General features: G+C 42.8%; 1 protein-coding gene and 1 long non-coding RNA gene across 3 annotated transcripts in view; one reads left to right on the forward strand and one right to left on the reverse strand.

Moving 5' to 3' along the window:
• The window catches only part of RCAN2 (regulator of calcineurin 2), an 88648-nt gene extending 79984 nt beyond the window's left edge, over window positions 1–8664 (forward strand). For both annotated transcript variants that reach the window (XM_050894327.1, XM_050894328.1), the window contains 2 exons: window positions 448–619; window positions 8068–8664. In XM_050894327.1, coding sequence (XP_050750284.1) covers window positions 448–619; window positions 8068–8228 — 333 coding nt within the window. In that variant the 3' untranslated portion in view covers window positions 8229–8664. The remainder of the gene's footprint in view (window positions 1–447; window positions 620–8067) is intronic.
• A 4310-nt stretch (window positions 8665–12974) lies between these two features.
• LOC127014699 (uncharacterized) lies at window positions 12975–16720 on the reverse strand. The gene is made up of 3 exons (XR_007766208.1): window positions 16498–16720; window positions 15722–15895; window positions 12975–13830 (listed from the first exon to the last, which is right to left on the reverse strand). It is a non-coding gene; the product is annotated as an uncharacterized LOC127014699 (long non-coding RNA).
• Window positions 16721–17580: the final 860 nt, after the last annotated feature.

Below are 17580 nucleotides of genomic sequence, written 5' to 3' on the forward strand. Positions count from 1 at the left end.
GATTCTTTTATCACTTCAGCTAAAGAAATCAAATCTTCAGAAACCTTTCTGAAGTTACTGATAAGGCCTTGGTGCCGGAGTTACTGGTTTCTTGTCTAATGTCTGTTTTTATTTAGGCGTTTAGGCCAGCAGATCACAACAGTATCTTTTCGGCCTCAAAAATCTCTGAACTAGCAGCTGTGGATACCAAAGCTTTGCATTCATCCTCAGAGAACCCATACAATAGGCACAAACATGGTAGCTTTGCTCATGTAACAGCCCCCCCCAGTGTATTTACTGTAGAGGAACCATCTGTAAGGTTGAGATGAAATTCATCTCCAGGCCTTCTCTGCTGAGACTGATGCTGAAAGCCTGCCTGGGTGGCATTTGGTATTAGAAGCGTATGATTTGAGTAATCATTCCATTTACTCATCCTATACTAAACAATGTATTTGTTATGCTTTAAAGATTCAGACTTCTGAGACAGATGGCGACAAGCTTCATTTGGCACCACCACAGCCTGCAAAACAGTTTCTCATCTCGCCTCCAGCCTCCCCACCTGTAGGGTGGCAACCGATAGATGATGCAACACCTGTCATCAACTACGACCTCCTTTACGCAGTTTCTAAGCTAGGACCAGGTAAGCTTGTGGTCCTTGTGTGAAAATGTGTCAGAAAAAGCAGACAAGAAATAGCAGTGTAGAGGAAGTTGGGGTAAAGCCTGTAAGTTGCATTAAAGCTTTGGATTTAAGTTGATGCATGTCAACTGGTTCTTTGCTTAAGAATGAGTTTTACCATATGTACGTACAGAATTATATCTCATCTGCAGCTCGTGAGTGCTATTTGATTGACTAGCAGATCAAAGCTTGTGTACGCAATTTTGGGTTTGTGCTTCGATGAGACAACTGATGGTTTATGTGGCGACTGGACAAATGCTTGTCCATGAACGTGAGGGGTTTTTGCTTTAAATCACATCTGCTCAGTACTGCTTTCCAAGATGCAGAATACCTCATCAAATGTTTAGGCATCACTGCATCTCCACCAGAGTGGAGCATCTCTCACGTTAACAAGTTTGTCGAGAGAGAACTACAATTCCCCAATCCTGGCAGGATTGCTCTGTTGGGACTGCCCATTTTCTGTTGAAAACTGTATGCAGAAGGAATGGGCTAAGTTGTAGCCTCTATCAAAATAGGATAGATGTCAATGGATAATGCAGATAGACTTTTTCCTGTCTTCCCATCTTCAGCTGATGCCAGGAATTGAAGTTAGCTGGGATTTTCAAAACAATGCTTTCCCTTAGAAAATGCTCATCTGATGAAACCAAAGCTTTTCATAGGAGAGGATTACTTTTGATTTAATTAAGTCATCTTTACAAATAGTTTTCTTTCAAAGCTGTTAAAGCATCCTCTTTTAAAATTTTCAAAATGGAAAAGGTTCCAATTTCAGGTGTAAGTAGTATCATTTAGAAATTAAGTCTAATTTACATTTGTTAAATTATTTTCATATTGAAATAAAACACTTCAGATCCAATCTAATAACAATTGGGGGGGTGAGCTCATGAAAATTTATCAGAGTTTATTTTTGAAACTCTTGTGGGATGAGAGAATTCTTTTCTCCGCAGCTGTGCTGAAGATGCTGCTTTCTTGTTCTGAGACTAGCTTCCAATTGCAGACATCTTATCACTGGGGCTTTTGTGTAACTGCACCAGAGTAACCCAGAGCTGAAGTGCGTGGGGTGCAGGAAGAGATGTTTCGTGATTCACAAGGTTTGCAGGATCATCTCATATCTTTTTCACATGGGATCTCTCAGAGGGGGAAAATATACATCAGAACATCAGAGATTCCTGTGTTTTATTCCCCTTCAGCTGGAAAGCCCATAGAAAAGGGCTGTCAGGTATAACACTTTGTACTATATTGCATATTATTATTTCCAGAATTGATGCTTTGCTTCTAAACTGCTGAATAAAAGAAAAACAAAAACCTCCTTTTTTTTCGTTTGATGCAGCGGTGTTATAAATGGAAACATGTAAACGAATTCCCTAGCTAGCTGGGTAATAAATCAATTCCTGTTCTAGAGCAGTGGAATGTGAAATATCACTCATTGTCCCACACTGTGGGACAGCTTTGCGTGAAGGTCATATTCACCCGTATTTAAGGAGCCTGCAGGGAGCAATATGAAAAGTCATTGTGTGCTCTCTTCTTTCTATTTTTAGCCCTTGTTAGAGAGATCAATTTTAGTTAACTGCAGTGGCGGTTTTAAAATAGTGTTGCAGTTCTCAGTTGTGTATTTACTATGTTTAGAATTTAATTGAAAAAAAAATCCCACCAAAACTCATTTCTCAGTATCACATCAGTAAAACATACTGCTGTACATCAAATAACCCTGTTAGCCTCAGCTAAGTTACATTTTTTTTCATTCAAAAAAACACAATTAAAAAATGTAACTATGGCTTATCAGCTATCAAGAAATACTCACTGGCATAGTTGTTTACAGAACTCTGAATGTTAGAGCCTGACTTCTGTGTCTTTAACTTGTGAGGAATCTTTTGCTATATTAAATACACCAATTTGGTAAGATTATTATCTGAGGACCAGGAAAATGCATTTGAGCGTGTACATAGTGAACAGTTTCTTTGTATGTCCTCAGTACAAGATGAGTTTTACTGACCTACTTCTCTGGCGATGTAAGATACACCACTTGGACACAGACCCACGCTACTTTCCCGTTCCATGAATACAGGTCATCTCCTTCCACAGTACGCTGCCATAATCTTCACAGCCACAAAATTAGAGACTAAAACTGTCCCTAGGCACAAAGGCTGGGAGATTTGCTCCAGAGTAAAATGGATAGGCTGGAAGCTAGTTAATAGATTTGCTGTGTGTTGTCTTTTTCCAAGCTCAGTTTTGGGACAGGGGTGTTGGGTTTTGGGTTTTTTTTTTATTTTTTGCAGCCTTGTGCCTGCAGCAATGACTGTGTGGCATCTCAGAGGTCTAACGGAAAACATTTCTTTTTGCTGTGCACAAAAGGAAGCTGGCTTTTGGTCCTTCGACATTAAATTGAGATCGGTAAGGGTGCATTTACTTCTTAGGGAAGACCATGGCATGTTTAATTAAGTTTCTGGTTGATTGATGTATATTCTCACTTTCTGCAGACGCAGAAATTGAGCTTTAAACGAGGCATGAACAGAATGCTGTAGACCAGTCAGAGCCAGCAACTGTGACTGTGCCTGGTCCTGACCACCAGCCTACAATTTTTTCAATATATTTGAAATAAAGAAGCGTGATCATTAATCTCTTTGATGAAAAACACTTCCACTGTCAAGAGAACTTCCAGTAGTTTAAAATACTGATGAAGATACAAAGGCATTGCACTGAACTAGGGTGGTAGTTTGGCTGTTTGCCTATCAGGCCCAGGTTGTGTCTCTGCCTGGCCTGACGTGGACCTTTTTCCTACAGGAATGCTTGCAACTTACCAAGCACACAGTGGTTGCCCAGACAAATCGCCTTTCTCCCATGGCTTTGATTCACGGATGACGGCTCCACTGATGAGATCTGCACTATACAATAACATACAATGTAGGCCAGGGTCCTGAGCACTAAACTGCTCCATGTGCTCCCCAGTGCGATTTTGCCCTCTGTCAGTTAGCACTCGCCTCCACAATTTCAGGCACTGTTTGAAAACCACTGCAGGCTGGGCACCATCTCCAGTAGCCCATATAGACGAATTTGTACTGGTTTCAGTTCTCTCTACATTTCCCAGTCCTTCATCAGCATTCCAGCAGGCTTTGCACCTCCGAAATGCCCTCAGGCTACACTCCAGGTCATGTAAAATACATTTTTCACATTATGAAAGCACCATTCTGAAGTGTTACACGTGATGGCTCTTAGGTCCACAGTGGTACCTCTTGGGACACAAAGGAGACCTTGCAGCAGTCTGTGCCGCTTGGCTGCTGGGTCTGCGAATGATGAGTGGTCAGAGGAGGGGTTGGGTCAGGGTTTCATTTTTGTCTCTGAGCAATGAAGATGTAGCTGTTCCTGCCATGTTCTAGCTGGGCTTCTTGAGGAGGATGTGTAGCTCTTGGCCCTGCTCTGCCCTGCGTTTGGCTCACCCTTGCACAGGGAGGGGGAAAATGGGGAAGAGCAGGACCCTGCCCAGTAAATGCCCCACACAGGAATTTCAAACCATGTCTCGCACGGCAAGTTTTCTATGCCCAGGTGTTTTCAAACTCTGATGTTTGTTCTCACTGATTCAAAGGGAGTACTAAATACTTCATATGACTTCCAGAGAGGGTTAAAAGGGGGTGGAGGGGCAGGCAGATGGGTGATAGATAAAATTTTCCATCTCTGTCTTTCTTCTCCCCTCTGTTCTGTGGCTGCTTCTGCCCTTCCCTCCCCTTACCAGGGGCAGGGTACAGGAGAGCTGCTGGGTGTAGAAAGCTTTCCCTCTGCCTTGTTCTGCTCGCCAGGAGAGGAGGGCGCCCTTCTCCTGCAACATCAGTAGTGGACTTCCAGAGAGCAACTCCTCCATTTTGCATATGGCAGATCCATGCAGCAGAGATATTATGTGGGATGGGTTGTATGTCTTCCAGCATAAACATGCACCCGCACAAAGGACCACCCGTTATTTGCAACATATTATTTGTTAAAGCACTTGGATGAAGGAGCTGTAAGTGGAAGGTATTTTTATGATGCTAATGACACGATTAACGTGGAATGGACAACTCTGAACCCATTAACCTTTGATCATGAGTCAGAATTGGGGATGAGGTAGCTGCACAGTATCATTACCATTTCTTCATTATTAATTTAAGTATATGAACATACTTCTTGCTGGACAAAAGTGCCTCATTAGACAGGAGATGCACCATCAATGAAAGGTCATAGTACTGATTCACAAAGGGATAGAAGATCACACGCCATTATTTTTAATTCTGAAATATCCTAAGTTGCTTTTGTGCTGTTCTTGTGGTCATCTTTCTTGCGTCACCTGAGGCTGTGGGTTTGCTTGTGGTTAATGTGGTCACAAAAGGTAGTGCCAAGTGACATAAAAGCAGCTAGGCCCATTGTTCATTGGTGAAACTTCAAATTCCTATTTTTTTTTTCTTATGCAAAGCAAATGAATAGAGGAACACCACTGCTATTTTCAGAGGTTTGTTAGGAACATTTTCTGACAAATCTATATGGTGGAGGTGCCACAGCTTAACTCTTCCCTGCATATTTGATAAATTTTGTGATATTTTTCTGAGTAAATTTATGTGAGTTTCCATTGTTATCTCAGCTTACGTGAATATTTAAACAACTTATTATTAAGGGACAGAGGTAGCCCAAAGACTGCTGGAGGAGAAAGACACCTCTCCCCAAGAATCCTTTTGCTTAGCCTGTAAGAGTTCTCCAGGCAAGTGGGAGAAGCAGGAGCAGTGGGGCAATGTAGGGCCTGAGAACACAAAGGAGGCAGCATCAGAGACGGCTGAATGAGATAACTGGACAAATGCTTGAGTGATATTAACTGCAGAAGTTGGTGAGGCTTAACTATGCTAACTTGATTTGCTACTCTTAGCTTGCGACAACCTATGTCTCGTAAACATAACTCGATTGCAGTGATTCAGCCATTACTCCACTAGCTTAACTGCTGCGGATTTAGCCCTTTTCTTTTTTTTTTTTTAATGCTGGAGGTGTTATTTAAGAGGAAATGAAAAAAACATAGAAAAAAATAGATACAGATCTGGCTGTATCTATTGGATTTTTATTTTGTACTTATTACCTTAGTATTTTTCTGCAAACAGTGGTTACATTTAGGAACAAGATACAGCTGTATAAAAGTCCCATAGTTACTGTTGTCCTGTTCTTAGCTCAGCCATAAAAAGGTTTTCTGCAGTTTGAGCCACAGTTCTGCAGGCATGAATAATCGTGAATACAGAACTGAGTCTGCAGCTCATTTATGCTCAGAAATAACTGTATGCCTTAAAAACCTAATTTATGAGTGCACCGCATTTTGATTTGCAAAGTGACATTAATTGCTGTTGCAGTTACTTGTGCCAGTGGCATCTGAATATTTTTCCTTGTGTCTGTACTTATTTTCACTGTTCTTTTTCAGCGGAAAGAGTCCTTCTGGGAAGGATTTGAACAGTAAAAGAATGTGGCATTTGAACTGGGATTATTACCTTTTAAGAGGGCAGTGAATCTGATTTACTTCATGGTGCTGGTGTACGAGGAAAGGGCCCAGCGTTGGGCGTGCGCAGCACTGCAGAGCTGCTTGTAGCTGAGAGTGACCAATGTAGCCTTCGGTGCTGGTTGGCAGCATTGACGTCAGCCCATAGCTGAGAAATTAGCTGAAGCCCGCAGGGAAAATAGGCGAAGAAAAACCATATAATTTCTCAATGCAGCACAACCAAGCTATTTCTCTTTTTATGTTTTAGCCTATCAGCAAGACCTGTAATGCTTTGCTCAATTTGGATTCAGAGGAAAGGTTGCTAAAAATAGAGCAGTTAAATGTCAACATTAATGGTATCACAGCAGTAAAATATTTCTCACAGCAAGATGCCTGACTTATAGCTATTATTCACTAGTTGCCTCCTATTTTTTAGGCAAAAATGCAGCATGTCGTCTTGTCACAAGCCACCCAGTCTTACTTGGACCAAGAATTTGGCAGCACAAATACCATGTGATGACAGTCCCAGAACTGTGTGTGCTAATGCAGGGCCAAACCTGCAACCCCTTCCTCACATGAATTACTCTGCCACAAAGTTGCTAATAAATAAAAATCCAAATTACTAACACCAGCAAACTACAAGTGCTTTGAGGTGGGGACTGCCATTTCACTTTCATCGTACAACACCTAGCCCTGCCAGGTTCTGCCTGTGATGCAGGCATTTAGGAGCTGTTGCACCACAAACACAGGTCAGCTGGGTATATTGGGACCTCACCTTTCACCATCTCAGAATATTTTGCAGGCAGTATGCAGTGGTTCTGGAGCAGTCTTATGAAAAAAAATCTAAGCTATCAGGTGTGCCTGTGGTCACTGTAAGCCTATTTTAATTTAACTGCGGCTTGTGGGTCTTGGAGATGAGAGTGATGACAAATAGTCCAAAGGGGAGCAGCACATTATCTGGAATGGTTTCTAGTTTTTAGTGCTGTGAATGGGTGTTTGTCACTTCTGAAAGACCAAGTCATCCTGTCAGAAATGTCACCGTTGGGACTTTTTTTTCTTTACAGTCTTAAATTAATTCCTTGCAATTTAAGAACCAATACCTGCTTACATCCTGTGTACAATCCAAAACACATGTCGTGCCAACAGACTGAGTGTAGGACTGAAAGTCTGATCCTGATTTTCCTTTGTTTGCTTGTGGACTCTCGCAGCTAACCACCTAAGCCATATTCATCTTCCTTGCAGGAGTACTGGGTGGAGACTTAAATAAGGAATGTACATAGTTAGAAAAATCTAATGTACTGTTTAAGCGTTTACCCTGCTAGTTAGCATTTATAGACTGTAATCTCATCTATAGAGACAAAATTTCTTACAGCCCCAGCTAAAACGCTTTGAATCTCAAAATCCATCTGGAGCAGATACATGTATTTTTTTTTATTTCTGGAGCAATTGGACCAAGTGTTGATGTCTGTCTGGAGGCAACAAGTTGCAGAATCTAGTGGACTTTAAATGGGACTGGAGCCATGCTAGACTGAAAGAAAACAATAACAGCAAAGAATAGCCCCAACCCAACAGGTGTGACATGACTTCAGACCAAATGTTTGATAGGTTGGATTCCAGTCCCTCTACTTAACCATGAACTTCTGTGTTCTCTCTCCTCTTCGTACTTTGTCTTGTTTTGTTTATTTTTTGTCTATACCATTATAGACACCAGGGTATTTTATTATGCCTTACAGACCAATAATCACTGCCCCCCGGGGGCAGGATCCCCAGAATCTGTTGTGACAGCTGATATAGTCTAGCCATGCTTGCCCTCGCCTATATTTAGGAGCAGCACACACTGCCCTATCCAGGTGCAGGAGTATTCTGCAGTCCAAGAGTGCCATGGTCTGCGCTGCTACTCAGACTGTCATCTTTTGATCTAACTATTTTCCTCTGCTTGCAGGAGAGAAATACGAGCTGCACGCAGGAACAGAGTCCACTCCCAGCGTGGTAGTGCATGTCTGTGACAGCGACATGGAAGAAGACGAGGACCCAAAGAATTCTCCAAAGCCAAAAATCATTCAAACTCGACGCCCTGGTCTGCCACCTCCTGTATCTAACTGAGCCTCTCCGGCAGAAGCAGCACTTCTCTCCTCCAGCACAGCTCTTGGTTTTTGTTTGCTTTGTTTTGTTGAAAGGCAGCCATTGCCTTTTGAGTACCAGGACATTAAACTCATTGAAATCCCTTCACAGTAATCAAGCCTATGTAATAAAAGGGCTAGGAAAAAGATCTTTGTATATGTAACCATATCGCACACCAACTAATAAGATTTTTCTGGAAAGGACAAAACAAGGCTGAAGAAACAAGGGAGGGTTTCAGTCTGAGGATTTTTTCACAGCTGTAACTTGCGTGCTGAAACACCACTACCAGAGAGTTTGTTCAGGGTGGGCAATTAGGCCGGTATCAGGCTTGATATTCAAACTCCCAGTATACTTGCTACTGCCCTTCATCAAGCAGCCTGCTCCTCTGACCTCCTCAGTTGCCCAGCAGACCTTAGTCTTCCCCCCCCCCCCCTTTTGTTTTTTTTAAGGGAGGTATGTGTGTTGTTTTTAATCTACTAGCAGCTTGGTGACCTTTTCACCCCCCTGGAATTTTCTGTAAGGAATACTATCTCTGCAACATTTTTAGAAACAGCAGAAAAACACCCTCTTCCACCGACAGCTGTAGAATACACTGGTCCTTAATGGTGGCAGGGATGTGAGACAGAGCTCTCTGGGCTGAGGGGAGAGGCAGCAGCTTGCTGGAGAGTCTGGTGTCTTTCAGTCCTCTCTAAGGCGGAGGGAGCCAGAATATCAATAGGGATTGTCATTTTATCTTCCATAAAGGTATGAGTGGTACTTCTCTCTGAGTTTGAGGAAGAAAGAGAAGCTAACTGACTGCTCTTTTAAGATGGGATTCATTGCTCTCTGTCATAGCTGTAAGTTCTAGTAATGATACAGGCTGAATGCTTTCCTAGTGGTGTGTTGAATAGCCCTGAAACTGTTAGTAATTACTCATACATCTCTAATATTCAGACCTTTTCCCTCCCCACTCCCTGTGCTTTAAAGCCCTTTTTGAGCTGTATGCAGTTTGGGTTTGTGGAGGTGAGGAGAGGTTAGTTGGTGTTCTTTTGTTGGTTTTTTCCTCTTTTTTTTAGGCCAAAGAAAACAGGACCATAATTACACACTTGAAATTAGACTGCATGCAATTAAATCCCTTTTTTTTCACTCTGTCCTGCATGTTTCTTTCACTTGCAGTGTATACTGGGTTACAAAAACTGTTCTGTGTTTTCGTCATGGCTGACAGCAGACAGATACTGGATTCCCTGTCTGGCAGACCTTCCATGATGATTTTTTTTATGCGTACTTGTCATTTTGAGAACATATTTTCTAGACATTTGAGCTCAGATTTTGCATATATTTAAGCATGCGCTTAATTTATGCACATGAGTAATTCCACTGAAATTAATACTGCAGAAAACTGAGCATATGTGTAAGATACGGTGGGATTTTTAAGCTAATTAGCTGCAGCTGTACTCCCAAAAGTGACTATAAAATGGCACAGTGAGATTCCACAGTTTAAAAGCCTTTACAAGTTAAAATAAGTAAATACATCTTGGAAGCTCATTCTAGGATCTGAAAAGTCAGCTTAGGTTCTGTAATCAAGATTTTTGTCATAAAATCTAACGATCTGGTTTCTGAGGGAGGGTTCCATTCCACCCTTAATTAGCAGCGAGGCTACAAGCTTCGGCAGAGTCAAGTGCCCCTTGCTGGGGTATTGGCTCTGCAGTACTTCCAGGAAGAGAAGCATGTTGCTGTGTCGGTGAAGACAGGAGACGCCATTCTCAACATGCATGGTGAGGACGTTCTGAGAATGAGGACTTCCCATTCTCACATGGGTCATTCTCTGACCACCACAGCCCCCTGATATTCCTGTTGAGATGTAGTGCTTTACTTAGCATATATCTATAATGTGATACTTGTTACTGCATTATGGACATCGTCGTGCGTGTGTTACACTAATAGAAGCACATTAAATACAGCAGAGACTGAACAAAAAATGGGGCTTTAGTATCCCCATGATATCTGTGTAAAGTTGTCTTAAAGTAACTCCTTAGAGGTTTCACTTCAATTATTTTCTCAGTGATGCATTTAGAATTGATTTAAATAAATAAATTGTCACTCACTACCCTAGGACTATAACCTGATGTTCCTGTTGAAAACACCATCATAGGCCACCTACAATATTTCAGGAGTAACACCACTGTCTTTTTTGAGAACATACAGAACGCTAAGGTCCATGGGTTTTAGACCAGTATAAACAGGGAGAGTAAGATTTAAACGCGTAAGATTTTTTGTTGATATATGCTGTATGGAAGAAATTACTGGCCACATCCTCAGCTGATGTAAGCCATCAGAGATCATCTCCAATCAAAGCTGAGACTCTGGATTTTTTTACATGCAAAAGTGTTGGAGGCTGAATCTAGTCCTTGTATCCATGTACTCAAACTTTGGAGAGACCTGGTTCTGAACTACGGACTTTGACCTCAAATGATGTAAAACTATACTGCATATTAAAACATTGGATCTTAAATGTTCTTTCCTCAAAGAGCATTTTCAGACATTTAAAAACATGCCCAATCCAATGACTACTCTTTGTTTTTATAAAACTAGGTAGCACTACCCAGGAGGGCGTGGAACATGGCTCATTGTTTAAAGCACAGAAATAGAAACACAGCTACAAACCTGAAAACTCAAAGCAGCCCATTGTAACTATGGTCAAAGCTTATATATCACCTTTATATGATAAAATAACGGTCATCATAGAAAAATGTTTCAGGTATTATGGAATAATGTCCCCATCATAAAAGTAACAGCATTTGTGACTCTTAAGAGAAGCTGGTATTTTGCTAAAGGCTGGTTCTTGCCTGGCACAGAAGAAAGGCTGCTTTTAAAAAATGCTGATTATCTGGAAGAGTAGCTGTCCTATTGAATTCAGTAATTCACAGACAAGAGCCCCTACTTACTTCAGTGGGAATTTTCTTTTGTGTAGCATCTATGAGCTCAGTCCCTCTGACTTGCACTTTTCACAGGGTGTCCGCAGTGCTAAAGTAGATTCTCTCATGTCGTAATACTACAACTAAGAATGAAATCCCTGTGCTGCATTACGGCTTCTGACGCACAGTGACATAGCCGATGTCCTTTTAATTTCCTTTCCAACGCAGGAGCCCGTGGGAGCGGCTGGTGGCGATGCCCTGGGGCCCTCTGTTGGGTGGACATTGCTCCTGCTGCTGCTGCTGCTGCTTGGAAATTGAAGAAGGAAATCAGGGGAGTACAATTGCTGTTTCTGTTGCCCGCTGCCTGCTTCTCCTTTCTGACATCTTCAGATACAAAATCGAAATTTTAATGACTTCCTAAGTACAGCTGAAGAGATGAAAACATTTACAACACACAGAGAAAGGGTATTTTGGAATCTGCTCTTTTGGAACAAAAGAACAAACGATTTCTGTGGCCTTGATTTTTGTAATTAAGACAAGGTAGTACAAACTCACCCCTTCCTATCATATACATACGTGCTCAAGTACACTTTGTTTTCAGCAGGAAAACATGGCAAGAGCATCCCTTCCTCAACCATAAGAAGACTACAAATATAGTTATTGTAAAGTGCTTTATATTATAAAAACATGCCCCATGGATAAATTGTTTAATATGTATTTGATCATAAATAGGGTGGTGGTGGGGTGTTTTTATTTTGGTCTTCTTCCCCCTCCCTCCCATTCAGCAACAGCAAAAAAGCTTTCTGCAAAAAGACAGACTGTTCTTTGTACAGAGTAACGGACTGAACCATCTTGCAAGACTTGATTACAGTGGTATGTCTAAGCCCTGCGACAGATTATGTTAGCATTTCCATTATATTGTACATACTTTTGAAATACTCTATTTAGTCATATTTTATAGGAGTATTAAAAAGCTATTGGCTAATTAATCACTTTTACACTTGTATAATTCAGAGCTTAGTTTAAAAAATAAATATGGCAAACAATATTTTTGTGTTCTGCTTGCGTTGGCATTTTGAAAAGCAACATCTAAAGAGTTAAACTATATTAATAAAATATAGTTTATTAATATAAACTATAGACTAGTGTGGTATATACCACTGCTCCCTTAACTGGTAGACGTGAAAATGTGTGACATAGGCCAAACTCTGTTTCAATAGAAATTAGGGGTGAAAAATGGCCCTCTTACTGGCAGGATATGCCATGTTCCATTTTAAACTGCTGCAGTTTCAGAGAGTCATGTGAACTTGCACTGGTTTGCTGTGGATTTGGCTAGGTGTACGCAAAAAAAGAATAGCACGCAATCCCTGGTGAGCAAAAGCACATCCCTGACAGCTGATGCGGTTCTTACTGTGCTTTTACAATAATGGGTAAATACAGCGGGCATGAGCGCTTGAATAAGGAACATGGCATCCAGCTACCATCCAGGCTGGGGAAAAAGTTCTATTAACATTAATTGTTACAAAAATTGAAACTAATTGTTTGTAGTCTCTTGCATCAATTTGTACTGGATCTTGCAAAGGACTGGAAACCAGGAGATGAGTTTGCTGATTAACTGTCTTGTGAAATTCTTATATTTGATCACTCAGATCTGCATTTGGAAAAATTATTCCTCCCCCCCCCCGGTGCCTGGCATAAAGGACTTAGTTTCTCAAAGGATGATTGTTCATGATTATAAAAATTAGATCCGCTCAAGAAGTCTCATTGGAAATGTAAGCTCTGAGCTCACTGATTCCTTTTGAAAAGAGAGGCCTTAACCTCTGTGTTTTGATTAGAAAAAGTAATAATAGTCATCTTCTTACGGAGTACTTTAGAGGTAAAATGCACTATAGGAGGCCTGATTTATTCTTCACTGTTGAGCAACAAATGAGCTTTCCCCAGCGACAGTAAGGTTCTTCATCTGATCCGACTGAAATGTCGCATTATCTACACGCCAACTGTGGCTCTTCCGTCTTGCTTGGCACTGGATGCAGCACCTGGAAATAAGCTTCAAGGCTTCCGTTGCGGATGGCAGGGAGCTGTATGTCCCAGAGGATCTCAAACTGGTCTTTGGTTGAGGACATGACTGTCTGTATGCATATAACTTCAGGACACACTTAGTTTGTACACGCAAATAGGCAATATTTATTTATACTGGGCATTTGTGCATGCAAGTGATAACGTGCAACCTAACCCTGCGTGATACTGAATAATGGAAGTTAAAAGTCTTTCTCCCGGCTGCAGCAGGGGCCTGAGGCTTCCATGGCTCATGCCTTGCGTACTTCCAGCTGAAGCTCTCTGTGCTTCATTACTGATAGCCTGGCTATTGCTGTTCCTTGTGCAGGCTCGGGTTTTTTGTCCTAAAGAGTTACAATCAAAGCGAGAGAAACGGTGATTCACGAAGGATGCGTTGGGAAGCGCAGAGCAGACTCCAGCTCTGCAATCGGGTCTGTAGTTACCAACTCACTCCCTGATGATCGGCCCAACTTCTTAAAATGGATTCAGCAGCTCACGGGGGTCGGGTCCTTGGGTATTTTACTGCCCAATGATGAAATCTGTAGTCAGTTTGGTGGTGTTACAGACTGACTGGAACAGCTTGCTTGAAGTGAAGGCAGTATCTGTCACGGATCTGGGGAGCTGGAACAAGCTTTCTGTGGAAGAGGGGATTTAAGTAGGTTACTGTGGATATCCTGGTTAAAGTTACAGTGCTTTCAGATGGCATCCTCTAAAGAACCTTTACTAAATTTATTTTTGTTCCTTCTTTAGTGGTAAACATTTTACCACTAACCATTTAGCCACTTAAGACTTTCTCTCACATACTAGTATGAATTTAAGACCTTTGCATTTCCTTGATTCCCCTCTGCGTAAGAAATCATATTTAGTTCTGTTTTGCCAAAAAGCAAAACCAGGTATGGACTAAAGTCCCAGACAGACCCTCATTTATACTTATCCTCATGCAATGCTCTTGAATAACTAGTTATGCTAGCAAAAAAACAAAAACAAAAACAAACACTGCTTTTCCTGTTTTAGCACATCTTCTGGGGGGAGTGCAGCAGCTTTCAAATATTCTAGGCTCCTCTTAAAAGTTTTTTCTAATGTGAGCTGTGCTCTTTTTTTGAATACATGTAGACTGCAGCGTTCAGGGGTAAAATTACAAGGGAGGAAGTGTTGTAAAAGCTCTTTCCCACATGTCTATTTGAAGTGTCGAGTATATTCGCTTGAGCTTGGAGAGGAGGGAAGCTTGCACTGTTAGAGGCAGAACAGCAGCAGCACTCCCGACGGAAGGGCAAGAACCCTGAATGCCTCCACTGCAGAGATGCTCAGAAAGCATTAAAAAATAGCCTTAATTTGTCTCTCCCCCTTTTGTCAATTGGTTCAGTTGCTACACAGAGATGCTAGGACTAGTCTAAGAGTCATCCGTGGATCCTTTTAATATAGGATTGTGTACCGATGCAGTAGCTACAAAGCCTAGAATCGGAGACGTTTGTTAGTGAGATTCTTGCCGGAGTAAGGCTGGGAAGGCTGTGAAGTGTGAGCAGCCTCAAAGTTAATGAAAAATGAAGATATTCAGAACCTTAAGACAGGCTTCAGGATTTAAATCCATGTAATTGAGAGCTGTATTAAGAACGGCCCGTTTGCTGTCCCCGAGTTAGGGGCTTCCTCACTCACCTGCGTAAGAGTATCCAGCAAGAAGGGTTAATCTTCTCTATTATTATACACCACAAAATCAGCCTTGTTTTAACAAATTATTGTAATTGATCATTTATCTAGTATGAGAAAGTTGTGTCTACATGAGTGTCACACAGATGTGTTCTCTTCACTATTCAGTTAATGAAGGTTAATGTTTTGAATCCATTTCAGAGCAGAGTTCTTGTTCAGAAACTTCTGAAAGAAATGCCCTCTGTAATGACTGACGGATCCTTAACTGTCAATTTGGCAAGTTGTCCTACTGTGGGTAGCTGCAGAAATATTTCATGTATGTTGTTGTAGATTTAAAAACATTACTCATGTTTTCATTCAAGTGTCTGCATTTCTGACACAGATGTGACATATCTGTATATATTATAAATCAATACTATTTTTAACCACATATTTTGTACAAATATTCACATTAGCTCTGTACTTCAGTGAAAATCTATTATGGTATTAAACATTTTGGTGGAATTAGCAAACTCCTCGTCCATGCCTTGTTTTCATTTTATAACAGTTTTAAGCAGCTGAGCCATTTCTTACATCCAAGACAAATACCGTAATTTCCAGCTATTTAGAGCAGTGCCTTAAATCCATATACACCTGTACCCTCTAGTGACTAATTCCAGCCACTGCAGAAGCGTGCAGGTCACTACTGCAGTTCCCCAGACCTCTGGATCTGAGTGAGGAGAGGCCAAAATTAAAGCTGAACCAACAGTAAATGTGAGCACTATTTTTCCTAGCTAATGAGCGTCACTGTTAGCGTGAGACAGCACACGGCTGTTGAAGGGCACCCTGCTAGAGATTTCAATGCACACAGGTGCAATTTCAGAATGGCTTTTTTCTTTTTACCCCTTTCTCCAAAGCTTCTGGTGTGGGTCCCTGTCAGGAATCAGATGATGAACTTCGTGCTACAGGCGTGGTCTGGTTCAGTTTCCTGTGTGCAAAAGCCACATCCACACAGCTTCTACCGATCACAGCAGCAATACACGTTTCCAGTTTTGTACTAGTCTCAGTCTCATCTCTCTAACAGAACAGCAGTAACGAAGGCGGGAAAAAAAAAAGATATTAAGAAAACAATTAAAAGAACCTTGTCCCCTACTATGATTCTTAGAGCTGGGGTGGGGAGGAGGAAGGTATCACCCTTGCTTAAAAAACTTAGATCTGACGACCAGACTTCGCCACTGCTCCAGGCTTGAGCAAGTCCTTCACTGCACGAGCCTGGCCAGCTCAGCGATCTCCAGCTCATGAAGCCAAGCTGTAACTGCACACCAAAAGGAGGGGAGGGAACCAGAATCTTACCGGGACTACAGCCTGTACACAGATTATATGTAACCCTTTTCTACCTACTTACTAATAATATACTATGTAGCAGATGTGAAACCTCCAGTAGGTTGGGATCAACAAAAAAACAGGTTCATCCTGTATGGATGAGGCAAAAAAAAAAAAGAAAAAAAACCCACAGATTTTGTTTTCTTTGCATTGTAATGCTTGTTTGCACCGGAAGGACATATAAGTTAGGCAGTGCCAGCTATGAAGTAATTAATAAGTAGCATGTTCCTATCCACCAGTAAAAGTATAATGGTTTTCTACACTGCCATAAAGTGGGGTAAGGTTTGTGTACATACACAAGGCATGGGCTTTGGACCACTATGTAGCACAGATCCTCAACTAGTAAAGGTAGAAAACCCAGCTTGGAATTTTGCCCCCTTCAGCAGTTCAGTTTCTAGTGAGATGAGGAGGGATAAACTGATTTTCCTCTGCATTCCAGGGCACGGCTATGGCTCTTGAACATCACAACACAGGAAAAAGTATCTGCCAGGAAAAAAACGGAAAATTTAGAGCCTCAGACCACGACACGAGAAAAAAGGCAGGCAGAAAAACACCTGAATCAAAATTTTTTTTGGTTTTTTTTTTTTTTTTTAGTCTGAAGAAGCACTTGCAGATATCCAGAAAGTGAATTTTGCTCCTTGCCTTTACGGTCAGGTCAAAGCACAGCTTGCCCAGCCTGGGCCCAGAGTTCTTGTCTATTTAAGCTGTGACACGCACCGACACCCCTACAACTCGCCCCTCCTTAGACCCGCACAACCGCCGGATCGGCAAGCCCCGGCTCCCGCCAAACCGCTGTGCTCCGCAAAGCGGGCGAAAACCCCCCTGAGGCGGCTCCCCCCGGGCCGCCTGCCACGCCGGAGAGGCCCGGTGCCCCCCAGCAGCTGCCTCCTCGCCCGGGCCCTTCTCGGGGGCACCGGGGACGCGTTACCCGCCGCTCGCACCCTTGGCACACCCGAGCACAACACCCGCCATGTTAGCCCACGGCCGGATCGAGCTCCTCCCGGCCGCCACAGCCACCGCGCCCTGACCGTTACCCGGCGCTGAGTGACAGCGCCGCTGGCCACTCCCAGCGGGGCGGGCGGCCGTTACGTGCGGGTGCCGCCGCCGCCGCAGCCCGGTGAGGCGGTGCTGCCCCGCCTGCGCTCCGGGGCCGCCGGCAGGTAACGGCGGGTCGCGGCTCCTCCGGGGAGCGGGCGCTCCCTGCGGCCGGGCTGGGGGAGGCCCCCCCCGCGGCCTCACTGCTGGCCTGCCCGCCCGCGGGGCGGCGGGAGTCTGGGGCGGCCCGGACCGAGGGCTCCGGGGGCGGAGGGAGGGTTCGTTAGGCCTGAGTGGGCCTCGGTGGGGGCCGCCCTGGGTGTCGAGGTGGTCTCTCGCGTGTG

This window comes from Gymnogyps californianus, chromosome 3 (assembly GCF_018139145.2).
Source record: "Gymnogyps californianus isolate 813 chromosome 3, ASM1813914v2, whole genome shotgun sequence".
Taxonomy (NCBI): domain Eukaryota; kingdom Metazoa; phylum Chordata; class Aves; order Accipitriformes; family Cathartidae; genus Gymnogyps; species Gymnogyps californianus.